Source organism: Panulirus ornatus, chromosome 40 (assembly GCF_036320965.1).
Source record: "Panulirus ornatus isolate Po-2019 chromosome 40, ASM3632096v1, whole genome shotgun sequence".
NCBI classification, from domain to species: Eukaryota; Metazoa; Arthropoda; class Malacostraca; order Decapoda; family Palinuridae; genus Panulirus; species Panulirus ornatus.
Genome location: NC_092263.1, coordinates 2,716,425 through 2,736,528, shown reverse-complemented (window position 1 = coordinate 2,736,528; position 20,104 = coordinate 2,716,425). Strand labels below are relative to the sequence as shown.

Here is a 20,104-nt window from a genome sequence, read left to right as displayed (position 1 = left end):
GCGTGGGAGGTGGGTTGATTAGAAAGGGTAGCGAGTGGTGGGATGAAGAAGTAAGATTATTAGTGAAAGAGAAGAGAGAGGTATTTGGACGATTTTTGCAGGGAAAAAATGCAAATGAGTGGGAGATGTATAAAAGAAAGAGGCAGGAGGTTAAGAGAAAGGTGCAAGAGGTGAAAAAGACGGCAAATGAGAGTTGGGGTGAGAGAGTATCATTAAATTTTAGGGAGAATAAAAAGATGTTTTGGAAGGAGGTAAATAAAGTGCATAAGACAAGGGAGCAAATGGGAACTTCAGTGAAGGGGGCTAATGGGGAGGTGATAACAAGTAGTGGTGATGTGAGTGAGTAATTTGAAGGTTTTTGGAATGTGTTTGATGATAGAGTGGCAGATATAGGGTGTTTTGGTTGAGGTGGTGTGCAAAGTGAGAGGGTTAGGGAAAATGATTTGGTAAACAGAGAAGAGGTACTAAAAGCTTTGCGGAAGATGAAAGCTGGCAAGGCAGCAGGTTTGGATGGTATTGCAGTGGAATTTATCAAAAAAGGAGGTGACTGTATTGTTGACTGGTTGGTAAGGTTATTTAATGTATGTATGATTCATGGTGAGGTGCCTGAGGATTGGCGGAATGCTTGCATAGTGCCATTGTACAAAGGCAAAGGGGATAAGAGTGAGTGCTCAAATTACAGAGGAATAAGTTTGTTGAATATTCCTGGGAAATTATATGGGAGGGTATTGATTGAGAGGGTGAAGGCATGTACAGAGCATCAGATTGGGGAAGAGCAGTGTGGTTTCAGAAGTGGTAGAGGATGTGTGGATCAGGTGTTTGCTTTGAAGAATGTATGCGAGAAATACTTAGCAAAGCAAATGGATTTGCATGTAGCATTTATGGATCTGGAGAAGGCATATCATAGAGTTGATAGAGATGCTCTGTGGAAGGTATTAAGAATATATGGTGAGGGAGGCAAGTTGTTAGAAGCAGTGAAAAGTTTTTATCGAGGATGTAAGACATGCGTACGAATTGGAAGAGAGGAAAGTGATTGGTTCTCAGTGAATGTAGGTTTGCAGCAGGGGTGTGTGATGTCTCCATGGTTGTTTAATTTGTTTATGGATGGGGTTGTTAGGGAGGTGAATGCAAGAGTTTTGGAAAGAGGGGCAAGTATGCAGTCTGTTGTGGATGAGAGAGCTTGGGAAGTGAGTCAGTTGTTGTTCGCTGATGATACAGCGCTGGTGTCTGATTCATGTGAGAAACTGCAGAAGCTGGTGACTGAGTTTGGTAAAGTGTGTGAAAGAAGAAAGTTAAGAGTAAACATGAATAAGAGCAAGGTTATTAGGTACAGTAGGGTTGAGGGTCAAGTCAATTGGGAGGTAAGTTTGAACGGAGAAAAACTGGAGGAAGTAAAGTATTTTAGATATCTGGGAGTGGATCTGGCAGCGGATGGAACCATGGAAGCGGAAGTGAATCATAGGGTGGGGGAGGGGGTGAAAATTCTGGGAGCCTTGAAGAATGTTTGGAAGTTGAGAACATTATCTCGGAAAGCAAAAATGGGTATGTTTGAAGGAATAGTGGTTCCAACAATGTTGTATGGTTGCGAGGCGTGGGCTATGGATAGACTTGTGTGCAGGAGGGTGGATGTGCTGGAAATGAGATGTGTGAGGACAATATGTGGTGTGAGGTGGTCTGATCGAGTAAGTAATAATAGGGTAAGAGAGATGTGTGGAAATAAAAAGGGTATGGTTGAGAGAGCAGAAGAGGGTGTTTTGAAATGGTTTGGTCACATGGAGAGAATGAGAGGGGGCAAGGTTGACCAAGAGGATATATGTGTCAGGGGTGGAGGGAACGAGGAGAAGTGGGAGACCAAATTGGAGGTGGAAAGATGGAGTGAAAAAGATTTTGAGTGATCAGGGCCTGAACATGCATGAGGGTGAAAGGCATGTAAGGAATAGAGTGAATTGGAACGATGTGGTATACCGGGGTCGACGTGCTGTCAATGGATTGAACCACGGCATGTGAAGCGTCTGGGGTAAACCATGGAAAGTTCTGTGGGGCCTGGATGTGGAGAGGGAGCTGTGGTTTCGGTACATTATTACATGACAGCTAGAGACTGAGTGTGAACGAATGGAGCCTTTGTTGTCTTTTCCTAGTGCTACCTCGCACACATGAGGGGGGAGCGGGTTGTTATTCCATGTGTGGCGAGGTGGCAATGGGAATAAATAAAGGCAGACAGTATGAATTATGTACATGTGTATATATGTATATGTCTGTGTGTGTATATATATGTGTACACTGAGATGTATAGGTATGTATATTTGCGTGTGTGGACGTGTATGTGGGTTGGTTGGGCCATTCTTTCATCTGTTTCCTTGCGCTACCTCGCTAACGCTGGAGACAGTGACAAAGCAAAGTAAATAAATAATAAATAATAATATGTATAAGTATGTATATGTTGATATGTATACGAATGTATATAAACGTGTATGTGCATGTACAAGAGCTACCCGACTTACAATGGTTTTACTTATGATTTTCTGACTTTACGATAGTGCAATAGCAATACTTATTCAGTAGACCGTAGTTCAAATTTTGATATTTCGTGGGCTAGCGATACTCTCATGTGCCAAAGCTTCCAGTCAGCCATGCGATCATGAATGTAAACAGCCGCTGCTCTACAGTGTACTGTGTTGCCAGCATTTTCTGGATTTTGTGTTTTTGCATCCCATCATGTTTACAAAATGCCTATTTGTCTCCTGCCTCTGATGAGAAAAGGAAGGCAATTACTCGACATGAAAATAAGATAACTGTCTACCATGAAGATGGCAAGCCAGTAATGGCCATCTCATGCTGAGTTACAGCTTTTGCAGTTGACAATCTCGACCATCTTAAAGAATAAGCAGTGATGCAGTGAAATCTTCAGAATTGATTATATCCACTGTCATCAAGAAGAAAATAGCTGGGCCGAACAATGATTCGGAAAAATTACTTGTCGGTGATGGAAGACCAGATACAGACATGAATACCACTTAGCATACTGACGATCCAGGGTAAGGCAAAAAGTCTTTTCGACACACTAAAATGGTGTGCCAATGTTCTACGTAAAGGCAAATGTTTATAGCAAGCCACGGATGGTTCCAACGCTTCAAAAGGCGTCATAATTTTCAAAATGTAAAGGTTAGTGTTGAGGTAGCAATTGCCGATAATGAAAGCATTGAAGCTTTTAAGGAAGAGCTGCATATGATAATTGTAGATGAGAAATGTAAGTGTTCAAAGAAGGTTTAAGGTATGCTAGCCTAAGCTATGATGTTCAAAGGGTTAGATGCACAATATTAAATGTAGTAAAATATTTTCGACTTATATTTTCAACTTACGATGAGTTTATCAGAATGTAAACCCATCATAAGCTGGGGAGCACCTGTATGTATATGTGTATGTATATTAGTGGATTGGTCTTTCTTCATCTGTTTCCTGGTACTACCTCGCAATTGTGGGAAACGGCAATCAAGTATAAAAAAGAAAAACATTTGAGAATTAAAGAACTAGTAATTTTTCTGGACATATATACTGCAGGTAGGATGTGATGTTTTTCTGGTGTTATGCTATTTATTTTGTGTGTGTCTGTATACAAAGCCACCCAAGAACAGAGTAAATCCAAGTTACTTACCATACCAATCTAATTATGCAAGTAAATTACATCTCATCTAATCTCATCTTGATACTCTATGCTACCATGCTCCATGTTACATTTAAATGCTATTTTACATGAAAAATACCATGATATAAGTCCATTCAGAGGTGAGATGTCATTTCAACAACAGAAATGCAACCAACACTGTTGCAAGGTTGGAAACTGTGTATCCATCAGTCCTTTCCTCAAATCAAACAATAATGGAACCAATGCCATTTTGTTTTTCATGCATTTCTGCTTCCCTTTCTTCTGAATTCCCACATTTTTCTCTGCTACATTAATTTGCATATAATAAAGAAATTACACACACTGCAAATGAAGAAACCACCTGACACTTTTTTTATTCATATTGTTACAATGACCCTAAATGACCTTGTTGGAGCTACACACAATGTAAGCATTTCTTAAGGAGTACACAGTATTACATATGATGGCAAAAAGTGAAATGGAAGACCTTGAAAGGGACAGACAGATGCAATGAAAGAGCAAGTTAGGGATATGAACAGAACATACTTGGTATTACTGTAACATCCACTCTTTCTTGGAAACCCAACATTAAGGTAATGCTAAGTCTGCATCTAAGAAATTGGGTGAACTGTTTAGATGTCGAAACTGAACGGTTGCTGTGTTTATACAAAGGACTGATTCATCCTAGTATAGTGTACTGCTTTCACATCTGGGGTGGTTCAAACTCTGCAACTTTAATTGACAGTCTAAAGCAGTCCAACTTATAAACTGTCCCAGGCTAACTTCCAAACTTAAGCCACTTGACAATTGTTCGTTTACTTTCCCTCTTCTATAGGTATCACTTTGGTTTTTGTTCTCAAGAGTTGCTTGCTTGTGTGCCCACACCACTAGCTAGACCAAGCAGTACTTAGCAAACTGTTACATCACATGATTAGTGTGTGACCATAGGAAACTCAAGGGTGGGCCAATCTGATAACTCTTTCTTTCCCTACACCTCGAAGCTTTGGAACTCTTTACATTCTCAAATCTTTCCCAATAAATATGACCTGGCACATTTTAAAAGACAGGTTTTTTACTTCCTACATAATTCATAAATACTCTCCCTTGTCTCTTCTTTTTCCCTTTCATAATTCTCTCTCTATTTCAATTAAAACCTGGCTGGAGCCTTAAGAAAAAAGATGATGAGGATGCAAGATGAATTATTAGCGAATGAGTGCTACGAAAGTGAAAAAGTAAAGAGTACTTACATTAGTTTGGAATTGCCCCTAGGGATGGAAAAGAGAGAGCATTACTCATGTATCTCCTGTATGTCTTCAAGGCAACTAAGGGATGAGGCATGGAAATCCACACCTGAATTATTACTTTGCAAAAGCAGGAACAGAGTATAGAGTTAAGAGAGAATTTTTCCATAAATGCTCTGAGGTTTGTTCCTGATTCTACTTCACTTTAGCAGGATACAATGTTCCTGATGGCACATCACTAAACCAGGATACACCAAAGATGCATCAAAAATACAAATGGAAAAACATCTTTCAGTGCATGATACATGGCAGCTTGAGAGTGAATGTGGCAAATGAGATCATTCTTGATCTGCTCCAGGTGCTATCTCATTATACAGAAAAGGGCAAGTATGAAAAAAATTTTCGCTTTAACAGACTACACATGGGATGAGGACGTGAGTATGACTTTGGAGGAAGCACTTATATAGTCCACCTGATGGAGAGGGGAATGGAGTTCTTGGTGATAAAATTAATAATTTCTCTGAACAACTTTACTTGGAAAGAAAAACAAAGGTTAAAGTTAGGATACAGTATGCATCTTCTGTAATTGTACCCGTCTGTTTTCCAGTAAGTCTTTGGGAGGAGTGTCATTTAATTGCAGCCTTTTTCTAGGGGATGATCGAAGGACTATCATGCCCTTCCCAGGAGATCTCTTGATTGGAGTTTTCTCTGTTCGCTTAATGGGACTCTCTATTGGAATTGGAGACCACTCTAGGGGTAAAGATCTTCTTCCTCTTCCACGAATGATGAGCTCATCAGGTGAAGGTGTTGGTGAAAGATATGATGACGGCAGGTTGACCGTTGCTGACCATGTGAGACCATTGTCCAAGTTTCCTGTGGGTAAAAGTTATCACATTTCAAATTTCTTTTCTATAAAATGGAGATCAAAATAATATAAAATCAGCACAAAAATGACAAAAGTAACTTTCTAAAACTGAATAAGAAACTGACTAAAACAAATCAAACACTGCGCAGTGAATGAAACCTCCTACCCTCATAAATACCGTACACTTATCACTTACTATCCTATCTATCTATCTATCTATATCTCTGATGCCTGTTCAAATCTAACACTACCCAAAATGGGTGGCCATGACAATAAAGTCTCCATGACCAGTGGACTCTAGTGCCATTTCTTAGTTTCCAGTGCCTCACCCTAAACAGGCCATTGGTAGAGGGCAACTATGGTGCAATGTTTACAGATGTTCCAACCTAATTTGATATTTTTACCAATATGTTTTAGTAGTATGAAGAAAAAGCATCAGTAGCATAAGAAAAAGATACCACGGGGCAGAATCTATTTTTTACACAGATCAAATGCTATTGTCCTTTAATTAAATCTTTTTTTACATTTGCTTATATGAAGTTTGCTGCTCATGCATTCATTAATAATCTTGATTGTGGTGTCAGTAAAATAAAATGGCTTTATAATTTACTCCTAGTGGTCATACAGAATAGTTTTGCCAATGCTTGGGTGATCAGTATTGTTCAAGTTACTTCCCATAAAAACCAATATGGTATCAACAGTTCCTCTTTCCATAACACTTGTTCGAGGAAACCCATTATAATTGTCACCGATCACAGTTTAAAAAGTCCGCACTTAAACTTTACACTTGGATTGCCATTTCCTGTGTTAGTGGGTCAGTGGCAAAAACAGACAAAGAAAGGCTGCATTCACTCACATCCATTCACTAGCTGTCATATGATACAGGAATGTTCTGTTAGGAAACAGCTTACCCAAAAGGCATTAGTTAGAAAACTAGGTTCTACCATTATCTGGAAAGCTTTAATGTAACAGAACTCATGAGTATCAGGCTGAATATGTCTAACAAACATCTAACTATAATCATCACTTAAACATTCATGAAAAATGAGATACAGCTAAAACAGATAAAGGGTCATCTACACCAGTGCACTTTCCTTGCCAAAAACAAATCATCACAGTTTTATTGGAATTGGGGAAACACAAGAAGGAGTCAAGCAAGGAGTGCTCATCCTCCTCAAAGGCTCAGACTGGGGTGTCTGAATGTGAGTGGATGTAACCAAGATGAGATGAAAGGACAAATAGGTAGTATGTTTGAGGAAAGAAACCTTGATGTTCTGGCTCTAAGTGAAACGAAGCTCAAGGGTAAAGGGGAAGAATGGTTTGGAAAAGTCTTAGAAGTAAAATCAGGGGTTGGTGAGAGAACAAGAGTTAAGAAAGGTGTAGCACTACTCCTGAATCATGAGTTATAGAATTGTATGACAGAGTGCAAGAGAGTAAATTCTAGATTGATGTAGGTAAAACTGAAAGTGGATGGAGAGAGATGGGTGACTACTGGTACTTTGGTACCGGTCACGAGAAGAAAGATCATGAGGTAAGTGTTTTGGGAGCAGCTGAGTGAGTGTGTCAGCAGCTTTGGTGTAAAAGACCAGGTATTAGTGAGGGGTGATTTAAATGTGAAGGTGAGTAATGTGGCAGTTGAGGGTGTAATTGGTGTACATGAGGTATTCAGGGTTGTGAATGGACATGGTGAAGACCTTGTGGATCTATGTGCTGAAAAAAAAGACTTGTAATTGGATACATCTGGTTTAAAAAAAGATATAGCTAAGCATATGAATGGGAGAAGAGATGGTCAAAGGGCATTACTGGATTACGTGTTAATTGACAGGCATGCAAAAGAGAGACTCATGGATGTTAATGCAGTGAGAGGGGCAGCTGGAGGGATGTATGACCACTATCTTGTGAAGGTGAAGATTTTTAGAGAGAGAGAGAGAATGCTGGGGAGAAGAGAGTGGTGAGAGTAAGTGAGCTTGGAAAGGACACTTGTGTGAGGAAGTACCAAGAGAGAGATTGAGTGTAGAATGGCAAAAGGTGAGAGCAAATGATGTGAGGGGAGTGGGTGAGGAATGGGATGTATCTAGGGAAGCAGCGAAGACATGTGCAAAAGATGCATGTGGCATGAGAAAGGTGGGAGGTGGGTAGATTAGAAAGGGTAGTGAATGGTAGGATGAATAAGTAAAAATTGTTAGTGAATGAGAAAATAAAGGCATTTGGAGAATACTTACAAGGATGGAGTGCAAATGATTGGGAGATGTATAAAAGAAAGTGGCAGGAGGTCAAGAGGAAGGTGCGAGGGTTAAAAAAGAGGGCAAATGAGAGTTGGGGTGAGAGAGTATCATTAAACTTTAGGGAGAATAAAAAGATATTTTGGAAGGAGGTAAATAACATGCATAAGACAAGAGAACAAATGGGAACATAGGTGAAGGGGGCAGGTGGGAAAGCAATAGCAAGTAGTGATGAAGTGAGAAGGAGGTGGAGTGAGTATTTGAAGGTTTGTTAAATGTGTTTGATGATAGATTGGATGATATTGGATACTTTGGTTGGGATGGTGTGCGAAGTAATAGGGTTAGGAATAATGGTTTGCTTAAGGGAGAAGAGGTAGTGAAAGCTTTGCGGAAGATGAAATCCAGCAAGGCAGAATTTGGATGGTACTGCAATAGAATCTATTAAGAAAGGGGGTGACTATGTAGTTGACTGGTTGGTAAGAATATTCAATGTATGTATGGATCATGGGAAGTGCCTGAGGATTGGCAGAATACATGCATAGTGCCATTGTACAAAAGCAAAGGGGATAAAGATGAGTGGCATAAGTTTGTTGAGTATTCCAGGAAAATTGCATGGGAGGGTATTGATTGAAAGGGTAAAGGCATGTACAGAGTATCAGACTGGGGAAGAGCAGTGTGGTTTCAGAAGTAGTAGTAGATGTGTGGATCAGGTCTTTGCACTGAAGAATGAGTGTGAGAAATACTTAGAAAAACAGATGGATTTGTATGTAGCATTTCTGGATCTGGAGAAGACATATGACAGGGTTGATAGAGATACTTTGTAGAAGGTCTTAAGAGTATATGGTGTCAGAGGTAAGCTGATAGAAACAATGAAAACTTTTCACCAAGGATGTAAGGCATGTGTAAGAGTAGGAAGAGAGGAGAGAGTGGCTGGTACCCTATGAAGGTCAGTCTGTGGCAGGGGTGTGTGATGTCCCAATGCCTGTTTAACTTGTTTATGGATGGAGTGGTTAGGGAGGTGAATGCAAGTTTTGGAGAGAGGGGAGAGTATGCAGTCTGTTGAGGATGAGAGGGCCTGGGAAGTGAGTCAGTTGTTGTCTGCCGATGATACAACAACAGTTGCTGATTCAAGTGAGAATCTGTAAACGTTGGTGACTGAGTTTGGAAAAGTGTGTGAAAGGAGAAAGCTAAGAGTTGAAGGACAAGTTAATTGGGATGTATGTTTGAATGGAGAAAAATTGGAGGAAGTGAAGCATTTTAGATATCTGGGAGTGGACTTAGCAGTGAATGGAACCATAGAAGCGGAAGTGAGTCACAGGTTGAGGCCAAAGTCTGGGCTGCCCTTCACCTAGACCACAGGGTGCAAGGAACCTCCTGGACACATGAGGTGGCCAATGCCATCCAAGCCTTTCAAGCAGCAGCAACCATACTGGAGATGGAGAATACACCACACCATCGGTATAGTTTACTGCCTCCATGGGACCCTCCACCAGCCACCTTTGCAGTCACAGGATTGAGAGACAAGAAGTCTAGCCTCCAGCAAGAAGATCTGAGAAGACTGGCTTTGAGAGCCATGGCCACTGAGGCACCTGCTGAAGCTGTAGCATACTTCACAGACGGCTCAGTGGACCAGACACATGAGGGAAGCTCCAGGGCGGCCTTCCACACCCAAGGTCATACCTCTGGAGGCTGTCAGATGACTGATCCACAAAACAGACTGAGAATACAGCCATCTCCAAACCCTGGAAAATGCAGCCACCACACACTCAAAGCCTGTCATAATACACACGGACACCAAGTCATAAGAGCAAGTGCTGCAACACAGCCTCCCAAAGGACAACATTAAGCTTGTCAACTCGATCCTCGCTCAACTTCAAAAGCTACAGCGACAGGGACGTCGCTATAGAAAACAGCAAGGCTCCAGATCAAGAGGAATCTCCTGAATGCCTACCATGCCAGATCCCTGTCAGTCAATTGGTACATGGTGGCCACATTATTGGAGCCACCATATAACGACAGAGGCATGAGCAGGAAAACCCCAGTCAATCTACACTGTCTATGACTGGGGTACCAATGTAGCTGGCAAAAACTGATGGAGTCATCGGAGACTGCGTCTACTGTCAGGATTAGTCAACGCACCCACGAGAACACTACATGCTAGACTGTGAAATGACACAAAGTCTCCATGCAAGAGTCCCTGACTTCAGTGAGGAAGACCATGTACTACCAGTGGCCTCACTACTTTACAAGACCAAAAAGAACCAAAAGGAACAACTGCTCCGGACCATAGGTGAATACCCACCTCCCAGATGAAAACATCGCACCCAGCACCATCACCATAAGTTGCCTGCATCTCAGACGACCATGCATAAAAACCATGGAACGGGCAGCCAAAAGGCAAAGGCCCCTGTCGGACCAAGCAGAGGTCTGTCAATCTTAGGGGAAAAAAAATCATACACAATTTCATCAATTCAATAAAAAACAGACTTTGAAACAAATGAATATCATCCAATACATCAAGCAGATATTCTAAGACATCATCAACTAGAACTTTTGTGAACAGAGATGAAACATCAAAGCTAAAGAGTTTGAAATCAAAATTAACATTAATATTTCAATTTAATGGAGAATACTATGCACAGGAAAGTGTTCTGCATTCCATGGGGCTGGGGGGCTGCTGCTGTTGCTGGCCCCAAATGAAGGTACTTGGGGGGCTGACATGCAGTGGCAGACCATTCGGTGGGTGGAGGGGGCACAGGCCTGGTGGCATGCACTCTCTTTGTACACTCGGGGCAGCCCAGGTGCCATGCATGGCATTTCCCTTTGCGGCTGGCATATCATCTGGATGTTACTTTCTCACCCTTCTTTAGTTTGGTGAGGCACAGTTCTGTGCCATACCTCATGGCACATATGTCCTCACTGGAGCATCTTGACGAGTGATGCCCAAATCTCTGGCAGCAGTAAAATCTGAGGGCTTCCAGCACATAAGGCAGCACCTCATATTTGCCCCAGACTTATAAGGCTATATGACTCGGTGTAGGCCAATAATGGGTGATGATAATCTGCCGAGTCTGTGAAGTTCTGTCTGTCAGCGGAGTGCAGCACTCCACTATCAGAACCTTGGGGTGGTTTTCTGGGGGTTCCAGGAGCAGTTCAGAACTGCGGATATGGTCTGTTCATGGCTAGGTCTAGTTTGGTGGCTGTGCTTGAGTCATTTGGAAGGACATCCAGGGCGTTGGTTCTGGAGAAGTCTTTCGGGTGGAGAATCATCTCCCCTCTGAGGTTGGGTTTGACCCTGAACCTGGCATTGGGCAACTTTTTGTCTAAGCCCAAGATGGTTCCATGGGCCATTGTTGCCTCTGTGGTCACAATCCGGAACTTGGGAAGCACTAGAGATGAGCTCGTGCTGGTGGTAGTGTTACTGGTTGTCTTTGTGGCGGTGGAGTTGGTTGTTGTTGTGTCGGCGGTGATGATTGTTGTTGTGGTGGTGGTGGTGTTGGCTGTCATTGTAGTGGTGGTTGAAGTTGTGGCGGCGGTGTTATTTGTTAGTTGTGGCGATGGTGTTGGTTGTCGTTGTGGCGGTGGTGTTGGTTGTCGTTGTAGCAGCAATGTTGGCTGTCGTTTTGGCAGCGATGTTGGTTGTCGCTGTGGTGGTGGTGATGGTTGTCGTTGAGGTGGTGGCGTTGGTTGTCGTTGTGGTGGTGGTGTTGGTTGTCGGTGAGTTGGCGGTGTTGGTTGTTGTTGTGGTAGTGGTGTTGGTTGTCGTTGTGGTGGTGGTGTTGGTTGTCATTGTGGTGGTGGTGTTGGTTATCGTTGAGGCAGTGGTGTTGGTTGTCCTTGAGGAGGTGGTGTTGGTTGTCGTTGTGGCGGTGGTGTTGGTTGTCGTTGTGGTGGTGATGTTGGTTGTCGTTGCGGTAGTGGCATTGGTTGTCCTTGAGGTGGTGGCGCTGGTTGTCGTTGTGGCGGTGGTGTTGGTTGTCCTTGAGGAGGTGGTGTTGGTTGTCCTTGAGGTGGTGTTGGGTGTCGTTGTGGTGGTGGCGTTGGCTGTCCTTGAGGAGGCGGTGTTGGTCATCCTTGAGGCGGTGGTGTTGGTTGACGTGGTGGTGGTGTTGGTTGTCGTTGAGGTGGCAGTGTTGGATGTCGTTGTGGTGGTGGTGTTGGTTGTCGTTGTGGTGGTGGTGTTCGTTATTGTTGATGCGGTGGTGTTGGTTGTCCTTGAGGGTGGTGTTGGTTGTTGTTGGTTGTCGTTGTGGTGGTGGCATTGGTTGTCCTTGTGGCGGTGGTGTTGGTTGTCCTTGCGGCGGTGGTGTTGGTTGTCGTTGTGGCATTGGTTGTCATTGAGGCGGTGTCGTTGGTTGTCACTGTGGTGGTGGTTGGTTGTCGTTGTGGTGGCGATGTTGGTTGTCGTTGTGGTGGTGGTGTTGGTTGTCGTTGTGGTGGTGGTGTTGGTTGTCGTTGTGGTGTTGGTTGTTGTGGTGGTGGTGGTGGTGGTGGTGTTGGTTGTTGTTGTGGTGGTGGCATTGGTTGTCGTTGTGGTGGTGGTGTTGGTTGTTGTTGTGGTGGTGATGTCGGTTGTCGTTGAGGCGGTGATGCTGGATGTCGTTGTGGCGGTGGTGTTGGTTTTCGTTGTGGTGGTGGTGTTGGTTGTCGTTGTGGCAGTGGTGTTGGTTGTCATGGTGGTGGTGGCGTTGGTTGTCGTGGTGGTGGTGTTGGTTGTCGTGGCGGTGGTGTTGGTTGTCGTGGTGGTGGTGTTGGTTGTCACTGAGGTGGCAGTGTTGGTTGTCATTGTGGTGGTGGTGTTGGTTGTCCTTAAGGAGGTGGTGTTGGTGGTGGTGGTGTTGGTTATCGCTGAGGCAGTGGTGTTGGTTGTCCTTGAGGCAGTGGTGTTGGTTGTCGTTGAGGTGGTGGTGTTGGTTATTGTTGAGTTGGTGGTGTTGGTCGTCCTTGAGGCGTTGGTGTTGGTTGTCATTGTGGTGGCGGTGTTGGCTGTCGTTGAAGTGGCAGTGTTGGTTGTTATTGTCGTGGTGGTGTTGGTTGTCCTTAAAGAGGTGGTGTTGGTTGTCGTTGTGGTGGTGGTGTTGGTTATCGTTGAGGCGGTGGTGTTGGTTGTCCTTGAGGCGGTGGTGTTGGTTGTCGTTGTGGTGGTGGTGTTGGTTGTCGTTGTGGTGGTGGTGTTGGTTATTGATGTGGTGGTGTTGGTTGTCCTTGAGGAGGTGGTGTTGGTTGTCGTTGTGGCGGTGGTGTTGGGTGTCGTTGTGGTGGTGGTGTTGGTTGTCCTTGCAGCGGTGGTGTTGGTTGTCGTTGAGGCAGTGGTTTTGGTTGTCGTTGTGGTGTTGGCTGTCGTGGTGGTGGCATTGGTTGTCGTTGAGGTGGTGGCGTTGGTTGTCGTTGTGGTGGTGGTTGGTTGTCGTTGTGGTGGTGGTGTTGGTTGTCGTTGTGGTGGTGGCGTTGGTTTTTGTTGTGGTGGTGTTGGTTTTCGTTGTGGTGGTGGTGGTGGTGTTGGTTGTCGTTGTGGTGTTGGTGTTAGTTGTCCTTGCGGCGGTGGTGTTGGTTGTTGTTGTGGTGGTGGCGTTGGTTGTCGTTGAGGCAGTGGGTTGGTTGTCGTTGTGGTGGTGGTGTTGGCTGTTGTGGTGGTGGCATTGGTTGTCGTTGTGGTGGTGGCATTGGTTGTCGTTGTGGTGGTGGCGTTGGTTGTCGTTGTGGTGTTGGTTGTCGTTGTGATAGCATTGGTTGTCGTTATGGTGGTGGTGTTGGTTGTCGTTGTGGTGGTGGCATTGGTTGTCGTTGTGGTGGTGTTGGTTGTCACTGTGGTGGTGGTGTTGGTTGTCGTTGTGGTGGTGGTGTTGGTTGTCGTTGAGGTGGTGGTGTTGGTTATCGATGAGGCGGTGGTGTTGGTCGTCCTTGAGGCAGTGGTGTTGGTTGTCGTTGTGGTGGCAGTGTTGGTTGTCGTTGTGGTGGCGGTGTTGGTTGTTGTTGCGGTGGTGGTGTTGGTCGTCCTTGAGGTGGTGGCGCTGGTTGTCACTGTGGTAGCGGTGTTGGTTGTCGTTGTGGTGGCGGTGTTGGTTGTCATTGTGGTGGTGGTGTTGGTCGTCCTTGAGGCGGTGGTGTTGGTTGTCGTTGTGGTGGCAATGTTGGTTGTCGTTGTGGTGGCAGTGTTGGTTGTCGTTGTGGTGGCGGTGTTGGTTGTCGTTGTGGTGGTGGTGTTGGTCGTCCTTGAGGCGGTGGTGTCGGTTGTCATTGTGGTGGCAATGTTGGTTGTCGTTGTGGTGGCGGTGGCACTTACCTCCCTAACCACCTCATCCATAAACAAATTAAACAACCATGGGGACATCACACACCCCTGCCACATACAGACATTCACTGGGAACCAATCAATCTCTCCTACTGGTGCATTTGCCTTACATCTCAATAAGAACTTTTCACTGCTTCTAGCAGCTTACCTCTCGCACCATATACTCTTAAAGCCTTTCATAAAGCATCTCTATCAACCCTGTCATATGCCTTTTCCACATCCATAAAAGCTACATACAAATCCGTTCACAAAGCATCTCTATCGACCCTATCATATGCCTTTTCCAGATCCATAAAAGCTACATACAAATCCATCTATTTTTCTAAGTATTTTTCACTAATAATTCTTCAAAGCACACACCTGATCCACACATCCTCTACCACTTCTGAAACCACACTACTCTTCCCCAGTCTGACACTCTGTACATACATGCCTTCACCCTTTCAATCAATACCCTCCCATGCAATTTACCAAGAATACTCAAACTTATGCCTCTGTAGTTTGAACACTCACTTTTATCCCCTTTGCCTTTGTGCAATGGCACTATGCATGCATTCCACCAATCCAGAGGCACTTAACCCTGATTCATACATACACTGAATATCCTTACCAACCAATCACCAACAGAGTCACCCCCCTTCTTAATAAATTCTACTGTGATTCCATCCAAACCCACCGCCTTGCCAGCTTTCATCTTCCGCAAAGCTTTCACTACCTCTTCTCTCTTAACCAAACCATTCTCCTTGACCCCTCTCACCTCGAACACCACCCTGACCAAAACACCCTACATCTGCCACTCTATCATCAAACACATTCAACATACCTTCCAAATACTCACTCCATCTCCCTCAACTGCCATATTACTCACCTTCGCATTTAAATCACCCATCACTATAACCCGGTCTCGGGCACCAAAGCTCCTGACACACTCGCTTAGATGCTCCCAAAACACTTGTCTCTCATGATCTTTCATCTCATGACCAGGCGCATAAGCACCAATAATTACCCATCTCTCTCCATCCACTTTCAGTTTTACCCACATCAATCTAGAATTTACTCTCTTACACTTTATCACACACTCCCACAACCCCTGCTTCAGGAGTAGTGCTACTCCTTCCTTAGCTCTTGTCCGCTCGCCAATCCATGACTTTATTCCAGACTTTTCCAAACCCTTTTCTTTACCCTTGAGCTTTGTTTCACTCAGAGCCAGAACATCCAGGATTCTTTCCTTAAACATACTACCTATCTATCCTTTCTTCTCATTTTGGCTACATCCACACACATTCAGACATCCCAATCTGAGCCTTCGAAGCAGATGAGCACTTCCCGCTCGACTCCTGTAACCTCTTTCAGAAATTGAAATACGAGGAGGAGAGGGTTTCCAGCCCCCCGCTCCCAACCTCTTTAGTCACCTTTTATGACATGCCCCAGAGGAAATAGCATCATCACCCCCTGCATAAGTGAGGTAGCCCCAGGAAGCAGATGAAAAAAGCCATATCTGCTCATACTCATTCTCTATCTGTCATGTGTGATGCAATGAAACCACAGCTCTTCATCCACATCCAGGCACCACAGACATTTCCACCGTTTACCCCAGACATTTCACATGCCCTGGTTCAGTCCAATGACAGCATGTCGACCTAAGTATACCACACTGTTCCAATTCCCTCTATTCCTTGCACGCCTTTTACCCTCCTGTATGTCCAGGCCCTGATTACTCAAAATCTTTTTCACTCCATCCTTCCACCTCCAATTTGGTCTCCTGCTTCTTGTTCCTTCCACCTCTAACACATATGTTCTCTTTGTCAACCTTTCCTCACTCATCCTCTCCTTATGTTCAAACCATTTCAACACACCCTCTTCTACTCTCTCAACCACACTCTTTTTATTACCACACATCTCTCTTACACTTTCATTACCCACTTGACCAAACCATCTCACACCACATGTTGTCATCAAAAATATCATTTCCATCACATCCACCCTCCTCCACACAACCCTATCTAAAGCCCATGCCTCGCAACCATATAATATTGTTGGAACTACTATTCCTTCAGACATTCACATTTTTCCTCTTGAGATAATGTTCTCTCCCTCGACAAATTCTTCATCACTCTCAGAACCTTCACCCTTTCCCAACCTATGACTCACTTCTGCTTCCATGGTTTCATTTACAGCCTTGTCCACTCCCAGATACCTAAAACACTTAACTTCCTCAAATTTTTCTACGTTCAAACTTCCATCCCAACAAACTTGTCCCTCAACCCTGCTGAACCTGATAACTTTGCTCTTACATTTACTCTAAACTTCCTCCTTTCAAACACTTTTCCAAACTCGGTCACCAACTTCTGCAGTTTCTCACTCAAATCAGCCACTAGAGCTGTATCACTGTGAACGACAACTGACTCACTTCCCAGGCCCTCTCATCCCCAACAGTCTGCATACTTGCCCCTCTCTCCAAAACTCTTGCATTTACCTCCCTAACCACCTCATCCATAAACAAATTAAACAACCATGGGGACATAACACGCCCCTGCCGCAGACTGACATTCACTGAGAACCAATCACTCTCCTCTCTTCCTAAACATACATATGCCTTAAATCCTTAATAAAAACCTCTCACTGCTTCTAGCAACTTACCTCCCACACCTTATACTCTTAATACCTTGCACAAAGCATCTCTATCAACCCTATCATAAGCCTTCTCCAGATCCATAAATGCCACGTACAAATCCATCTGTGTTTCGTAGTTATTTCTCACATTCATTCTTCAAACTAAACATCTGATGCACACATCCTCTACCACTTCTGAAACCACACTGCACCTCCCTATCTTTGTAACATAAATCTAGCTGCATTATACATGACAGCTAGAGACTGAGACTGAGTGTGAACAATTATGGCCTTTGTTGTCTTTTCCTAACCCTACCTTGCGCACATGCGGGGGGAGGGGGTTGTTATTTCATGTGTGGCAGGGTGTCGATGGGAATGAATAAAGGCAGACAGTATGAATTATGTACATGTGTATATATGTATATGTCTGTGTGTGTATATATATATGTATATATTGAGATGTATAGATATGTATATTTGCATGTGTGGACGTGTATGTATATACATGTGTATGTGGGTGGGTTGGGCCATTCTTTTGCCTGTTTCCTTGCAATACCTCGCTAACGCAGGAGACAGCAACAAAGCAAAATGAAATAGAAATAAAATAATTAATTTTACAAGTCAAACCTTGTTTTTAAAGAAATCTCAATCTCTAGGATGAGTTCTGTACCCAATACCAAACAACAGTTAAACTGCTTTCCTGAGAGGTCTGTCTGTCCCTGCATAAATTTCACATCACTTAATTAAATTTTGTTATAGTGCAGTCAAAGTCAACATAAATGTGTGGATCTACTTTGAGAATATTTTGCCACTTTTATAAAAAGAGCTGCAGTAATGGCTAGTACAGACAAATAGTAAAAGGGCATTAAATGCTACTAGTACCAGCAGTGCAAACGGACAATAAGTCAATTACCATAAATTTAAAAAAAGTTGTACCGTAGTAGGAAAAATGTCGTAATAACTAAATACAACTAGCCAGTTCTCAACCTGTATATCTTTAACCCTCAGGGGGTTATGGCTGTAGTTAAATAGTTTACAATGTTGGTACTTAAGCCATTCCAGCTTGGTTTGCCTCATTCCGTGCTTTCTTAAATTGGAAGGCAATATCTTTCAATTTAAAGAGATGCCTTCAGTGACAAGTAACTACAATTAGCAAGAGGAAAAGATCCCACTAAGTAAATTACCCCTATAATGATGCAGATTACATAGTTAATTACCCCTATAACATGATGCAGATTGCATAGCCAATGCGTCAGCACTCAAAGCAAACTCGTACGGTTTGCCTTTTCCTCCCCATTTAACCCTTAATCCCTAAAAAAATATTTAGGGGATGTTCAACACTAAGGTCTATCGAGAAAAATCAAATATTTTAATCTTGTTAATTGGGAATATGATGAGGAGTAAATGTGATATGGGGTACGAGATAAGAGGGGAACTGGATATGCAACCAACCAGTATTAACTTTCTAAAAGGGAAAAATGGACAAAATCAGGAGTATGTCCTTATTAACTACTATCAAGAGGGAAAACGCGAGCAGGTATATAATAAATCAACCAAATTTGGCCAAAGATAACCATTGTCTTAATATATACCCACTTCAGCCTCATAATTCCGGATGACAAGTAATATCATACAAATTACTTTACACGTTCGCCATGACCAAGAGATTTAAATGGACACCCACCCGACCCAACCCCAGGTCTGCCTACCTGTCTGTGTCTGGCGGAGAGTAATGGTGGCTGGTCTGGGGATCTCCTCTAGCGCCCCGCGGGTCCGGTGTGCAACAGGTTCACCTGTTCCTCCTGTTGCGCCCTCGGCCATGACTTCCACCAGCGGTCTTGACCTTCGTCTACAGTTTGGTGGCCTTTTAAACCTCCTCCTCCTCCTCCCTCGTCTGATCTCCTGGACTCGACTGAAAGTTAATGCCATCAACAACCATTTACATATTTAACTAGTCCTTCCTACGCCTGCAACAACATCTAAGATGGCAATTTCGAGGTCATGGTTGCTTGGAAAATGTCTCAAATCACGTCAATTCCATCGACAATAAATTATAACCAAACGCTGCCCTGGTAACCAGATGGCGCGCACCTCACCTAGGCTCTACACCAACAACTTGTTGATTTTACAACTTTCTACGAATATATTCAGCTTAACAGCAGTTCCTTACATATTAAGAGATACTAGAATGGTTTACCTTAAGCAGAGCAAAATGGGAGATTGCAAACACTTCCTGGTTTACGCAGAAAATCCAAGAGAAGATCATGTAAACAATGGACCAACACGAGCCAAAGCAGACGCCAGACAGCCCACGCCGAAGCTCTTTCCCGCCAAAGCATCATCTTCGATCCGACCAATCAAAACCCAGTTTTCATCATTTTTATGACGCAGTGGAAAATTAACCAATCAAATATGCGTATTTTTTTCTCATATGATGTCATGAAAAATTTAACCAATCTCAGTTGACTATCATTGCCCATGCCAACCAATGAGAAATGAAATTGGTAGTGAGGGGTAAAGTGTTATATACAGGTACTGTCATAAAGAACAGATTCACACTAAATTAAAAAAATAAGAACCACTGTGTGAGAGCTTAACAAATATATTTGTAAATATGGCCATTTGATCAGTTTCTCCCAAACCTTTATCCATCGGAGCATTTTTCCTACAGACCAACGATAAAAATCCCTCTGCCATTTCTTTTATTGTTTTATTTCAGATTCCAGAGGAATGTCACCGAATATTATTGCCTTTGTCGTTCAGCCTATCTTACTAGGTTTGTAATAAGCTTAAACTTTCTAGTTTAGTTGCAAAGGCGTATCTAATATGTCAAATCTCAATTTTCTTAGCGTGTCTAGCCTATACTGATGATTTACAGAAATTCGAATGTCTCAAAACTTGTAAATTGCAACATTCGATAGAACATAAACAGAAATGAACTAATCAGACTGTCCAAGAAAATTAGAGAAGACAAATTTGAATGTCAAAGAGAAAAAATCACAAAAAAATAATTTTAAAATTTTTTTTGAGATAGTCGAAATATGAATGAGGTGCATGAAACCAATATGGCCCCATGCGAGTGTCATGTCTAATTGTTTTAAGGAAGTTTTCAGTTCAGTGCAATTATGAAACGAAAAAGAGGCAAGGTAAAGTATTTACACGCATTATTACATATATTATTTCACGACTGTCTTCTCAAAATCTTATCCAATCGTTTTTTTAATATTT

At 43.2% G+C, this 20,104-nt stretch overlaps 2 protein-coding genes across 4 annotated transcripts in view; one reads left to right on the top strand and one right to left on the bottom strand.

Annotated features, from left to right (window-relative positions):
- The window catches only part of LOC139761304 (uncharacterized), a 58,276-nt gene extending 39,064 nt beyond the window's left edge, over positions 1–19,212 (bottom strand). For 2 of the 3 annotated variants that reach the window (XM_071685347.1, XM_071685348.1), the window contains exons 1-3: positions 19,074–19,212; positions 18,586–18,788; positions 5,477–5,757 (exon numbers count right to left, since the gene is read on the bottom strand). In XM_071685347.1, coding sequence (XP_071541448.1) covers positions 5,477–5,757; positions 18,586–18,697 — 393 coding nt within the window. In that variant the 5' untranslated portion in view covers positions 18,698–18,788; positions 19,074–19,212. Of the gene's footprint in view, positions 1–4,890; positions 4,909–5,476; positions 5,758–18,585; positions 18,789–19,073 lie in introns of all 3 variants that reach the window. The other variant, XM_071685346.1, reaches the window with a different exon arrangement.
- A 721-nt stretch (positions 19,213–19,933) lies between these two features.
- The window catches only part of pyd3 (beta-ureidopropionase pyd3), a 44,614-nt gene continuing 44,443 nt past the window's right edge, over positions 19,934–20,104 (top strand). Inside the window, exon 1 of the mRNA XM_071685345.1 lies at positions 19,934–20,022. The gene's annotated coding sequence lies outside the window, so the exon portion shown is untranslated. The remainder of the gene's footprint in view (positions 20,023–20,104) is intronic.